The sequence below is a fragment of the Pollachius pollachius genome, assembly GCF_949987615.1.
Source record: "Pollachius pollachius genome assembly, chromosome: 14".
In the NCBI taxonomy this organism is placed as follows: domain Eukaryota; kingdom Metazoa; phylum Chordata; class Actinopteri; order Gadiformes; family Gadidae; genus Pollachius; species Pollachius pollachius.
In genome coordinates this window covers 3,465,582-3,479,261 of record NC_136947.1, presented here as the reverse complement: position 1 = coordinate 3,479,261, position 13,680 = coordinate 3,465,582, and the positions used below count along the sequence as shown (strand labels likewise).

The window sequence follows — 13,680 nt, the reverse complement described above, 5'->3', positions numbered from 1 at the left end:
AGCCGAACCGACCGCACCTTGCTTTGCCTCTTTCACTCTGGCCACCGACAGATATTATTAGTCTGAATTGAAAACAGCCTAATTCTCCTCTGCCTCCCCTCTGGAGGGAAGAGAGAGAGAGCGAGGCAGACAACGGCTCCCCCTGTGTGGATAAAGAGCGGAATGATGATGGGAACAACAATGAGAGGAGAGCCATTGTTAACCAGCCTTGTTGCTGACAACCCAGTCAGAATGCACATAAGCTAGCGCTCTGCAAGCTAAACACTCGCCTTGCCCTGCGCTCTGCCTCCCTCATACATTTACATGAGCACCAGCAGGTGGTTGTCCTCAGTGCCTCCAATAAGATTAGATGTGATGCTCAACATGTGGATGCTTTCCCAGTCTATCTGGCTACCAGGGGGCAATCGCTCCCCCTGTCTCTTCTAAACGGTGTGATTGGTGCCGGTGGTCTGCACCTGCCTGAGTGGTTCGGTCCTGTCTGGGATTCAAAATGGACCTTGCTGCGGTGGAATAATAGCATAATGTTTGAGGTTTACCTTAGAGGATACTTATGTCCTCAAAGGGCCATACTAGATTCATATTTTACCTCTTAAGAAAAGGATTTTAGGATCATCTCGTCTAAATTGAATTTCCATGTTCATCTTAATTGCAACCTGGCAGGTGAAAGAAATGGTGATGGGTTTGAGGTAATTTGCAGGATGTTCTTGACAAGCGCAGCAGGAAAGGGAACTTTGTGCCAAGTTCTGCCATATGTAGCTTGAAAATCAGCTGTCAAAACTCTGCATATCTTTGAGGGGACTGGCTGTCATCCCTGATCCAGCCATGCATAAGGACACATTTGATCAGAGACCGTGTTTTACCTCCGCTGTAAAGCACATTTATCTTGATTTCTGTAATGAAATGCCCACAGAAATGCCGTGCTGGTTTTAACCCTGGTGATAATAATTAGTCCTCTTTGTACTATGGGAACCATATTGTGAGCCAAAATATTCACAGGATTATATTTTCTGCATTGTCAGCCAGCAACACCTTTTCAAAAGCATAGTATTCCTCCAGTGTTATGATCTTACCCTTTCACACTGGATGCAGTTAGTCGGCTTTGATTTGCAAAACATTGCTGACAAGCGCAAGGATCAGCCAGGCAGATTATCGGTGGAAATCTCCACTCCAAACTTCTTTATTTCCCCAGAATCAATGTGTGGAACAGCAAGACGTGATTGATAATGATATTGAGATTGATTGTCTAAATCCCCTCCCGGTTCAAAGTCCCCTAACAGACAGTATATATATACATGCAATTCAGTGCTGAGATAGGACTTGGCAGGGGCTGCCAATAGATAAGTGAAATAGGGCCAGAGTGAAAAGGCCTATCAGTCCCTAAGGGGCTTAGCCTCAGGATTCTAAAGCTCCCCAACTAACCGTGCAAGAATGAGATAGTCGACATTGGTTTTAAATTACCCGAGATTGCCTTGTGGTTTTGGTCTACGGGGGACGCCTGCAGACAAGATGTTTGTTGGAACAAGTGCAGCCATTGAGGCAGATTGGGGTGAAGAGCCGACCTGTGATTTCCCAGACAGAAATATCAGGTTTGAAGGCTGGTAATTGCTGAATTGGCAAAGAGGCTTTGGAGGTCTTGCAGTAATAATATCTGCCAGGAGGAGAGAAAAAATATGAAGATGAGAAGGGTGAGGCTGAAGGAGACTTGGGGTCTTCCAGGGAGAATAAATATCTAATGGTGTGTTATATCATTCAAATGATAGCACACACCGTGCTAATAGCACTACATTATCCTATTTTTCCCCTTTGCCTAACCACTTGTCCTCTCTTGTCCTGCTATGCCCCCTTAAAATGAGTCTACACAGGTAAGCCTTAACCGCTATCTAATTTGGCAATAATTGCTATCGTATGTCATAATTAGGCAATCATTAGTATCCTATTTGATCCACTGTTTCAAGCACTATGTCATTGTCAGCCGTTTCCATTGGAGACCGTCAATAACTCCCTTTCATATTTTCCGTGGAAACAATACAAACTGAAGAAAGGACTATCAAATGTTTATAGTTAAATGGTCTATGTAGCCATTATCATATACATTTGTAGTTGGCCTTCCTTTTCGCACTTGAAATGGATTTTCAATTGATATATATAAAAAAATATTGAGGATATAAAACATGGCTGGAAGGAGGAATGGTAATGACAACTCTTATCATGGGCACAAAATCGTGATTTCATGATTTAAAAATATATATTTACTTCGCTCCACTGCGACCCCATTCTTCTATATTAAAAGTCTGTGCAGCGCTCAATCACTAAACTTTCCCACAAATGGCTTTTAATACCCAAAGTTTACTTTTGTTACAGGTGCAATAACAAAAGGCCTTTTAAGTCAGACTTGAAAATCTTTATGAGAAATTGGCAACGGCATTGAGGGCGTTGAAATATTGATTCTGGCCTCTGGCTGAGGCCAGTAAAAAGATGGATGGATTTCTTTGAAATGCACTCGGCATGAGAATATAAAGACCGCTGTGTAGTCGCACTCAGGAATAAATTGTTTAATGACATATCTGGGGTCACCTTTTTCTCGGTTTCCCTTTAAGAGAGGCGATGTTTACAGGGTGATGCATTCCTCTCCCCAAACCACCTGATTCCTCTCCACCTCATAGGGGCTTTGGCACAAAGTTAAAACGCTCTCCTTCAGAGAGTTGGCAACCTCTCGCGGGGACATCAATTTCAGTAGCTGTCGCGGCTGATTATGTTTGGGTAGTGCCACACGCTGACACCAATTGAAGCCTCCTAGGGTGCGTGCACTGTTATGATGATATTGATTGATTTGTTCATTTGCATGCACACGCCGCATTTCTCTTGAGGAGACCCAGTTGGAGAGACACACATTTCTATGGAAGGCATTTAATATATAATCAGTCATCCTTTATTTTTTTGTTTTTGTTTTAATTTGTAAGTCGTTTTTTTCCTTTCATGTACTTTGTGCTTTCCATTTTTGTTGAACTATTGATTGCATCATTGGATTTCAGGTCAATAGCAATTTGAAATCTTGTATGAGGGTTTTGATATGCTGCTATATTAAGACAAACAGGCTTTAATAAGGGGTGTTCATGACTGACTGCTGAACACAGTTGTGTAGTATACACAGTATACTTCTGAAAATAACCTATAACTAAGATGGATTATGTCTCTCAGATGATTACAGTGTTTATTGTGATGCGCTGCATAGTTGACAATCTCTAAATATGGCGCAGTCCTCTGGAAACGTTTCTTCACTATGGGTAGTGGCTTTGCAATGGAAAACATTGTAATGTATTTTGATTTATTTGAGTCATTCTAAATAGTCATAATTTGCGAAGCACTTTGTAGCATTGGTTTACAAATTGCTTTTCTTCTGACCACAAAGACTACTTTACCCTTATGTCTCTCTCTGACAAGAGAGAGACACATTATCGGCTAGAAACATATCTGTTATTTGCTTGTAATGTAATTGTGCATTCTAGTCAGATTACGAATCATGACTTTTCCGGTTAATATCCCAACAAATTTTTAGTCAAACATGGGGGGGGAACTGACCCAATGGAAAACACACGTTATTAATTGATGAAGTATCACTTGTAAATAAACTGATACACTCATGTGACTCATATTGACACTAAATCAAGTGTACATACTTCCAACATTCCCACTATAAAAGAGGTGGAGAGAACCAGTTCAAAGAGACAATCATGACCAGGAACCAACATGGGGAGGTATTGTGGGGGAGCAGGTACTATAGCGGTGCAGCAATTTAAGTGTGTGATTGGAGCATGCAATATGAAAAATTGTGTGTGCAAAATGAAACACATATTATTAAAGTATGTCAGCTCCAGGGCGGCCCCCTATATGGTCCTTCACGAATCTGTCTAAGGGTGGTACTTGACACTGAACACTATTTTAATTTGACAAATGTAAATCTGTATTTGCATCCTTCCTTTGATCAGGGCGTCTTACTGGGCTCCTGTCTGCCGCAGTTTTGTGTGTATTAGTAGCGATCATTGCCGAACCAGGCGTCAGTGGATTGCGGCTAATATTCCTTGTGTTGAAATCCGCCGAGCGCAAAGGGAATAATTTATAGCCAGGGAATAGAAGATTGTCATGTGGCATGTGAAGTCTGGAATCCTATGAAGCTTCAAACTGACACGTCTCTCCTGTCTCCCTCTTCCGAGTCATTATTAAACACGGGCTTGACATTTGAAAAATGAAACCCTTCAAAATTAAAAAGAAAAGCGGGCGCATGTTCTTTGGGGAGTGGGTTATTTTACTTCAAGGCAAATTCGCCAATCGCCCACTGACACTGGATACATTGCTCTTGATGGCAATGTTAGGCCAATATATATATACATATGAATTTGAATCAAATCTAGATTAGCTTTGATTAAACTTTGTCATTGTGCAGACTACAAGTAGTGTGCTAAGACCACGAAATGTAGTTATAGATCTAAACAGAAATGCAAAGGAGCAATTAAGGTGCATTTGTATATATATATATATATATATATATATATATATATATATCATTTTTTTGTAATTATGTGCTAGGGTTTTTATTTCTCAAGGCTAGCCATGTTGGGAATCGAGGCCTGTTGAAAAGGTGTGGAAGGGCTGTTCATTGGTTGGGTTCATCTGTGTAAATATTGACTGAACTGAACCAGTCTACCAGGTGCGAGAGACAAAGTAATATCTAAGGTCTAAAAAGCTCAGGCGCACACACCAATGCGTGCGCAAACACACACGCACACACATGTCATGCCCACATTCACAAACACACAAGCACACAAGATGATATTGATACAACATTCAAGCCAAATATTCTATATATAGCGTATCCATTTGTCACATTGTAATTCAATATTTTTATATATATATAGATGCACTATTTTATATCTCCAGAGATGGTGGCTAGAGCACAGATGTTTTTTCAGAAGTTCCCTGCTTGACATTCTGTTAGTTCCACACATTCCTGTTGGGGCCATGCCAAGTAATGCCCAGTACAGCCACTGGTTCCTTCCTACGGCTACTGGCTCCTTCCTGTTAGCGGTGTGCAGCAACAGGTGTGGCCTACTTGACACTCAATCTTAAGGCTCTCGTTGTCGAGTTATTTCATATTCTGTTGGTACCTCCTAGGTTTTTCCCCAAATGGCACTTTTTCTTTTTTTTTTTACTCCAGACCTGTTAGCAAATTCCAAGTTAAAATATATCCCAGTAAAAGTATAACTAAATAACATTACGACGGCGGTAATGGAAATCCAAATGTAAACAAACTATAATGATCCAATTAGACATCGTAATCATAGGTAACGTGTTATGTGACCGGGAAAAAAAACAATGTTGTTATCGCAATGTTATTGTCATTTGTGAATGGTGTCTAAAAAAGAGGCCTTGTGTTGCCTTACAGAAATAAAGACCCTGTTGTTCAAGTGTGTGGGAGGAAATGCTGCAATTTACTATCAATTGCTGCTTCCGCTGCGACGGCGGCACCAGGCACATCGGGAGCACATAGCCATGCACGGCAGACCGTATGGAGGGGAGATTGGAGGAGGATAACAAGATGATGTCGTGGGTGATTGACTCCCCGTCTCAGAGATTGCCATTCCATGCTGTTGCCTACGCTTGACATTCCCAACCGGCCACAGCCCTGCGCTCTCAGCCACGGCCCTACAAGCTACAAGCCCATGGATTTTTTTCAGTCTTTCCAGACAAGATCTTAACAAACCCCCCCCAACCTTTTACCAGTATAATGATATATTGGCAATCTTCCCTCCCCTCTCTACACGCACCCACTCAAAAAACAGACAAAGCAGCAAATATATCATTAGTGGCTGCCCTATAGAGCTGGATATTAATTATACCGTGTTCTCTCCGTTTGGCCACTCATTTGCACATGTACTGTAAATGTCACCGCGGAGATAAATGGAAAAACAAAGAGCGGGGCTCGTAGCCTTTACCCGTTGAGAATGTCACAAGGAGCTTGTAAGAGATGAGATATTGGTTTTTGGCCGGGCGTAGATTCTGGCTCAACGACCGCTCCTCTCTGGGCAATAAAACGCGCATGTGACACACGCTCTCGCGGCGCTCTAAAGAAAACAAACGGCAAACAAGCCGCGGCAATAAACAGTGGCCTATAATCCTGTGATCCCGAACAACATCAAGCCATATACACGGCGTTAAGTCACCTGTCGGGCTCTGAGGCGGCGGCTGACCGCGCTATAGGAGAGGGACCCCCGGAGGTGCTGCAATATGGATGGACCGTCTTCCCGTCCAATATTGTTGCTCAGATTTATGGATGGGAGCGAAAGGCATTTAGATTGGCTGGGTCGGTGTCTGTGTGGTTGTGGACGTGTGGAAGGAGGGGGCTGGTTGCCGTCGGTGTCTCGTCGTTGGTACTTTCTGATCACACGGTTGTTTGCTTCAAGTGATCGCATGACGATCACCGCCGAAGCTCTTTGGAGGGAGATTAGAGGGAACAAGGAGGACTCAAGTCCATAAACAGCAGAAAGTTATGCGGGAACCAAAATAAATCAATTTCCTCTAGACGGTGGCGCGGCTTGTGAACATAATGTCTAACGATGATGGAGTTTGGCCACTTCATACTTGTCATAGTGGAATTGGACTGCCGTGTTGCTAATGATGGTAATGTATGTTGTGCCTCGCCCGCTACAGTAATCCGTCAGTCTGTCTCACTTAAATGCATCCCATTGTCTGGAGTATTGCATCACGAACAGGGCCGGTGAAAGAAAAGAGGAAGGGTGGTGGAGGGGCCGACGGGCGGCCGGGCGGGGGGGAATGTAATTTATGTGCTCATTCATTTGGGCGGCAAGTTAATGGAAAAGCCATATAACAGTATCAATTCCTCCCCCCTTTTTTTTGTCACAGGTGACTGTAACTTTGAGAAGCCACTGGCAGGCTGCGGCTACAGCCAAGGCCGGGAGGATGACCTTGACTGGGAGCAGGTCATCGCCCGAGAGAAGCCGTCCCCGGATCCCTGGATGCCCTCAGGTAAAGTAGGGGACACCGTCAGTGGGGAGAACGCATCATTGTTATATAGTATGGCCATTTTCGCACCCTAGGCGAAGCATAGAAAGAGGAGTGCCTCGCTAACAAAAGCCTGTCTCACAGAAAAATGTTGCTTGTTCTCGACTGCATTCTTTTCTGAATAAGGGACGGCTGTCGTAAACCGAAGGCATTCAGACCATTGAGAGGGGAAAAATCTATTAAAATCCCTGTTCACATCACACAGACTGTGCTACGCACACGCATCACGCAAAGAATTACTTATTAATAGAAGTTCATATTTTTTTTTCTTCTTATGAATCTTAAAATTTATTAGTATCTGCCTCACGGAGAAAGGAACATTGGCACATTCTCCCTCCATCTGTCCGGCCCTATTCCCTCTTTTATCATTGATGAAGGTTGTTGATGGTGCCTGGTCGCACATCAATATCCAGCTACCCCACTCCTTTGTGACAACAATGCAAATAGAGACAAAAGCACCGGGAATACATTTGATATTAAAATACTCAAAATCCATTTCAATTAAAGAATCCTCTCCGTCGTCAGCCCCCGACGCAGAAAGATTCATCAGAATGCCTTCCCCCGCACGTTGTCTCCGCCTCGCGCAATTTGTCTCTTTAATGTTTCATTGATCGCTCCTCGTACGCTTGAAACGGGGAGTCACAACCACCACCAGGGCAGGAGACACAGAAGGCATCAGACTAATGGAACTGGCGCTTTTGTTTTTTTCATGCTCCAACAAAGGTGGTGTGGTAAACTAATGGATATTGTTTCCCCCCCCCTCCTCCCCTCTGACGCCTAATCTCACAAAGGCTGCGTGGCAGATAGATTGCGCCTGGCCTCCTCGGTGACAGGGGGTGAATTAATTAGCGGGCCCGTGCTAATTTCTACCAGTCCCCGTGCCCGGGAAGCTGCACGCATCGGTGTGTGTCAGGGGGACATTACCTGCGTCTGGAGTGGTAGTGGCAAGGGTGGGTGGTTTGGGGGGTTGGGCTCCTGGTTTTTCCCGTCGCAAATGATTTATGTCGGCACACGCAGAGGTCGGGCAAAGGTGACGGCGGAGCCTCGCCAGAGGCTTAACCCTGAAATTAACAACACGCCTGCCAGCTAAATTTAACATACCTGATTAAAGTTGCATGTCTGCTTAAGAGGCATCTCTGATTGTGCTTTCTAGCATGAGTGCCCTCCAAAAACAGGCGCGCTTTTCTTCCGCCGCACTTTGAATTGTGAGTCATTAGCGGGTTGCGGCGTTGCTCTCCCTCCGCTTCTCCGTGCGAGCGCACGCCGCCTGCCATATAAAACAGTAATCTCTCCTCTTTGACCGCTGTGAAAGAGCCATGAAATGTAGTGGCACTCGACGGCTAAAATTGTTTCAGGATGAGCGGCGGGGGAGGTTGAGTAGAAATGCATTTAGGTGAAAGCCACACCGCTTGAAAAAAAGCTATCTCACCTGCTTTTGCGATGTCCCTCTCAACCCATACTTATGAACGGCTTGCAAACAGCCTCAGCGCGCTCCCACAACTGATCGTTATTCTCCCCGGCCGCGGTGGAGAGGGAATGGAATTAGAAGTGGACAAGGCCGGCCGCATTACCAGCTCAAACACGTCTAAGAAAGACATTTTGTACAGCAGCTTCTTCAAATAAAGTTTGTTTACGGCAAAGGGAATGTATGATCAAGGTGAGGATTATTAAAACATCCCTTCACCCTGACTATGTTTTGTTATTTATGTTGTTTTTTTCCGGCAGAACATATGGTGAATCATAGTCCACACCAGTCTGAATGAGTTTGAACTAGATCGAGTATAAATAAGTGCTTTAGATATCATTTGTCCCTTTTGATCACTGCTATTATAAGGTAATAAAAAGCTGGAAGATCTCTTATTTAGATGAATAAGACCTCAATGTTTATCAGTACTATCGGCTGTAAACAAATGCCTAATAGTACTAATATCCCTTCTAATGCTCATTCCGATAACATTTAATGAAAACATCCATTACCCATTAAATGACATTGTACCAATCACCATAATAACAAATTAATTTGCCAAGTAGAGCTAAGTTTGTGCAGCAAGGACTTATCATCCTTATATAGAACATGTTGATATGCCTAGGCCACAAATCCCAGTAAGGACTTACTCTGCGTTGCAACTCATCCCCTCCCAGTTCAGGACCAAAGTGGCCCTTTATTCCGTCCGAGGTGTAAATACACGAGTACCAAAAGGAAAGCCAGAATAACACCCCCACCCTCCTGTCCACATGAAGGGGATGGATCCCACTACCACCACCAACACCCACCACTACCACCGCCTCCTTTCCCGTTGAGCACATAAAGGCGAAAACACGAGCTTCAGTGGGGGCCTGAAAGCCCGGGGTTGTTTACGCGGATGCTTTCCCTACCTAATTGCTACGTCTGGACGCAGAGTGCCCTTGTTTATCCCCCGGCGTAGCTCTGATTGCATGCTTTGGCTCCTTGAGGGTGCCTCAGCCCTGTGTGTGTGTGTGGCTGTGTGCATGTGTGCATGTGTGTGTGCTTGGCCACACCCCAGCATGTTTCCCCCCAGCCAAGCCAAACGGACTCGACCCCCCCAAGCAAACACTGTCATCGCAGGCCTCATCTGTCCTGGGTCATCGTGATAAAAAAAAACAACAACACAGAAAATACGAACCCTCAGCCAAGATGAGTATCTGTCAGCCTTGGAGACCCGAGTTGGACGCAGTTCCGTGCCTCTATCAGGAAAAAAAAAGATGTGGACCTTGGGCACAACCGTGCAACTGTTCATTTTCTGAGAGGGGAATGAAAGTTGAGGCTCGGGCGGTTGATTGCTTTCTTGTCGGGGTAGAAGATCAGCTGTTCAAGACTGAATTATTTTGTGATTCTTTTCAACTTTGTATACGATCCTTTAACGTCGTTTTTCGGAGAAGGACGGACAGGCCTGCTGTGGGAGGGGTTTCGAGGCTGTTTGAGGTAGAGTAGCGGTTCTGTGGACGTGACGGGGGCAGGGTGCGGCGGTACGTCCAGATGCCATTTGAAAGGACCTTGTCTTTTAGTGGGCCCCAGCTGGTGCAGAGGTTGCCTCTTCCCTGATGGTGTCATAGTGTCTGCCAGCAGTGGACCGCTGCTACCCAAACCACTCCGGAGACTCGTTCCGGGGAGAAACGGCGAGAGGACCGGGAGAATAGAGTCCTCTAACGGAGATTAATTAGGGTTTTTGTGTTATGCTAAGTACAATAGCAAACACAGGCAACAGCAGAATGGCCCATTGTTTTTGCCTTAATGTGTGTCTCTAAATTGGTGGGGAGGAAGAGAGTGGAAAATTGCAATATATCGTCTGGCTGAAGCTGTCTTTCTGTGTGCAGATTGCATGTCCTTGGACCAGGAAAAATAGCTAAGGATCAGGCGGATGAGCCGTCACAGGGCGGCAGTGATCATCTCAGTTTCTGGTGGATTCTTGTCAATGATTACCACTGTCGCTACTTTTGGATATTGCTTCCCAGACCAAGGCCACAGTCTTTGTTTGAAGAGCACATTGTTTTCAGAAGTCACACATTTATACCTGGCCTGTTTTGACCATGACATCAGGAGGCAATGTACAGGTCTAGACCTCGCTCTCCCTGGGAGGGATTTTTCTGCCTTTTACTACAAAGGGGAAACATAACCATGTCAAATGGTAGCACAGAAAACTACCGCTAACTGAAGGGCATCACAAATGTAATCAGAATTTAAAATCACATCAGCTAAAGATGCAATTTTCCGTCGATGGGAGCCAGACAAGAGGGCGCCAAGGGTGTGAAAATAAGCTAATTGCTTTTGAATCCGACCCCAACTTCATGTGAAAAGCCAGAGCCCTCAAGGTGTTGGCATTGTGGTGAGGTTAAGGAGAAGCCCCACGATATTATTACAGTGTCACTAAGGGGAGTCATTTCGTACATTTGTGAATAAACTCCACCGTTCAACGTTTTTCCCAGAATTAGCGAGTTTCCAGAATTCGGTGTGTCTGCGTAGCTCGGGACAAAGGCTGAGGCGGGCCCGACCAAATGGGATTGCACACGCTACTTTTAACAGGATTATGATGGCACACCAAACGGTCATGGTGGAGGACACATTTGCATATTGCATCGTGTCTAAGCACACGTGCGATAACGGCAAACGATCCACGTCGGCCAGGTGACTCTGGAAGACATGGCTAACCCTCGAGGGTGGTCCAGCGGTTGGGCCATCAGCAGGAGAACCTCATTCCCGGGGGACGTATTGAGATTACATAATTAACATCAAACGGGAGACATTGATTGACACTCAGCAAAACGGGTCGTTGTCACGGCCCACAACAGGCATCAGCGGTTGCCACGTCAACCCTTTTGAATATGAATGCGTATAGGATGATGGATGGTTTTCGGGGTGAATTTCGTTCAACCCCGGGGAAAAGGAGCCAGCCATACCGTCAAGCACCGAACTTATTCAGTGTTATTTTTTCAGGCTTCTTTCATGTTTCAGAGAACACAGGGAAATGTCTAGAAAATTGAGCAGAAGCCCCGGCTACCCACATTAACCTAACCCCCTCACAGCGAGATCTTTTTAGATTGGTGGCAGAAAGGGAGAATAGCGCTGTCTTCATTGACATTTCCAAAGCAGCTGGCGAGCTTTGCTGCGGCTGTGACCTCTGTGAATTTTATTAGCAAATGAGACCTGGAGGGTCTGGATTTAAAGAGCGCCCCTCCATTTTGATTCCCCCCCCCAACATAATGATTTTCTCCAGAGTTCAGGACTCCGAATGCAGGCGAAATAATGAGCACTAGTCATTATTGCAAATTATATCCTCCACTTGTACCCATCACTCAACCCATAATGAATCTAAATACCTCCATCCAATGCATCCGATAGACTTTTATGATTGGGAAGACAGTTCGCAATCGGAGTGAACTAAATTACAAGGGGATTCCATAGCCATTTTACAGCCATTTCACCCCTATTTTCTTTCGCAAAATATTGAATCTGATGAATAAAATGCAATCTACTGCTGCTCTCAATCTTCCATTTTCAGTCTTTGCTATAGCAATGTCATTTTCTTCCTGTAGCAGCAGACAGTAGTGTCATTGCATGCTTATATAGGATCAAATTAACCATTTTATCTCATTATTCATAGAACATGTGGTATCAGACCGAAAATATAGTATAGTATAAAAATATAGTAGCTTATACACAAGCAAGCACAGACAAAACAAAAAAACAAACAAAATGTGGATTATAATGACAATTACATGACAAATTAGATTAGATATTTCTTCAGAAGGTTTGCAATGAATTACTTATTACTTATTATACATAGCTCGCTGATGCAATCTGTGTACAGCTCTATTTGCAATACTCAGCTGTTGGTTTATATACCAGTGGTCATCCAATCTCGAGGCAAATTTTGGGTCATGCGCCTGTAACCCACCTGTTGATCTGATTCAATGTGGATCAATGCAATATTGAACAATGAACAATTTATAGCTGGTTATTTAAATCCTGTGATGCAATTGACCATAACCTGTCCAGTCAGGCAGTTTTCTCTCCCCCTTTGACTTCTGATTTGATATTGTATTTATTAATTTGTAGTGATTGTGGACAATAAGTAAGGATGACTTATTGTACACAAATGAAAACAAGTATATTTCCTCAAAACAACGATAGCGTTTTCTTCTGTTTGGAGGTAAATCTAGAAAAATATTGTTTTTACTTTGCACATCACCATTGACAAATGTTTTCATTGCTTCTTGCATTTTTTCTGCTTGTCTCAGCCGAGAACATAAATCACATTACCGTGAATCATGCTACTGCTATATTCTAACACACAATGACAATCACAATAACAGTACATTGACAGAAAGGCAATTGTGAGCACGGGCAAAATACACAATAACAATAATGGTGCATGTTACTTCTGTCTGTTGAGTTTGTCAGACATCTTCAAGTGCACAAAATACACGGCAATGATATATTACCAACGCCACCACGTTCTCCATGCTACCGTATAGTCCGTTGAGCTCAGTGTCCCCGTGCTGCTGGTCTTATGGAGAGGCTCTAGGCGTTGAACGGACTGCCCCCTTTGCCGTGTCTACGAAGGCGAGGGTTCATGGTGTTTGTGGGACCTTCCTGACAGTAGGCTTATTAGATGTCACCCGTGCCTCGGGGGGATGTTTGCGGAGGCAGGAGCATGGCGCTCTGACAAATGAGATTCAATTTACATGACTCAGTGGTTTATTAGACGAGCCCCGGGTCGCAAGGAGCGGCGACCGGAGACCTCACGTCGGGGCGTTTTGTTTTGCAGTTTCTCCTATTTGAGGAGGTGATCTGTTAGGACCCAGAGAATGAAAGCGCTAAGTGGTTCGGATTGTACCCATGGGACATTCATTTTGGGATTGATTGCCAATTTGTGAGCAGGACGCTCGTCTCAGAGATGCCACTTTGAAAAATCTTGAAGCCGAGTCAATACACAAGGGCGCTTGTTCCTCTTCGTCACAAACAACCTGAATTCCACGCAAATAACTACTGGCACATGATCTGGCGGATGGGTTAAGCGTTGACTCGATGCAGTGTCGGTTTTTTATGTCAACCTCACACACTTGAGAAGCATTTGATGCCAG

General features: G+C 44.4%; 1 protein-coding gene across 1 annotated transcript in view; it reads left to right on the top strand.

Annotated features, from left to right (window-relative positions):
* LOC307085673 (receptor-type tyrosine-protein phosphatase mu) overlaps nucleotides 1-13,680 on the top strand; it is a 141,419-nt gene that overhangs the window by 29,271 nt on the left and 98,468 nt on the right. Inside the window, 1 exon segment of the mRNA XM_079750538.1 lies at nucleotides 6,919-7,041. Within this exon segment, the coding sequence (XP_079606664.1) occupies nucleotides 6,919-7,041 (123 nt within the window).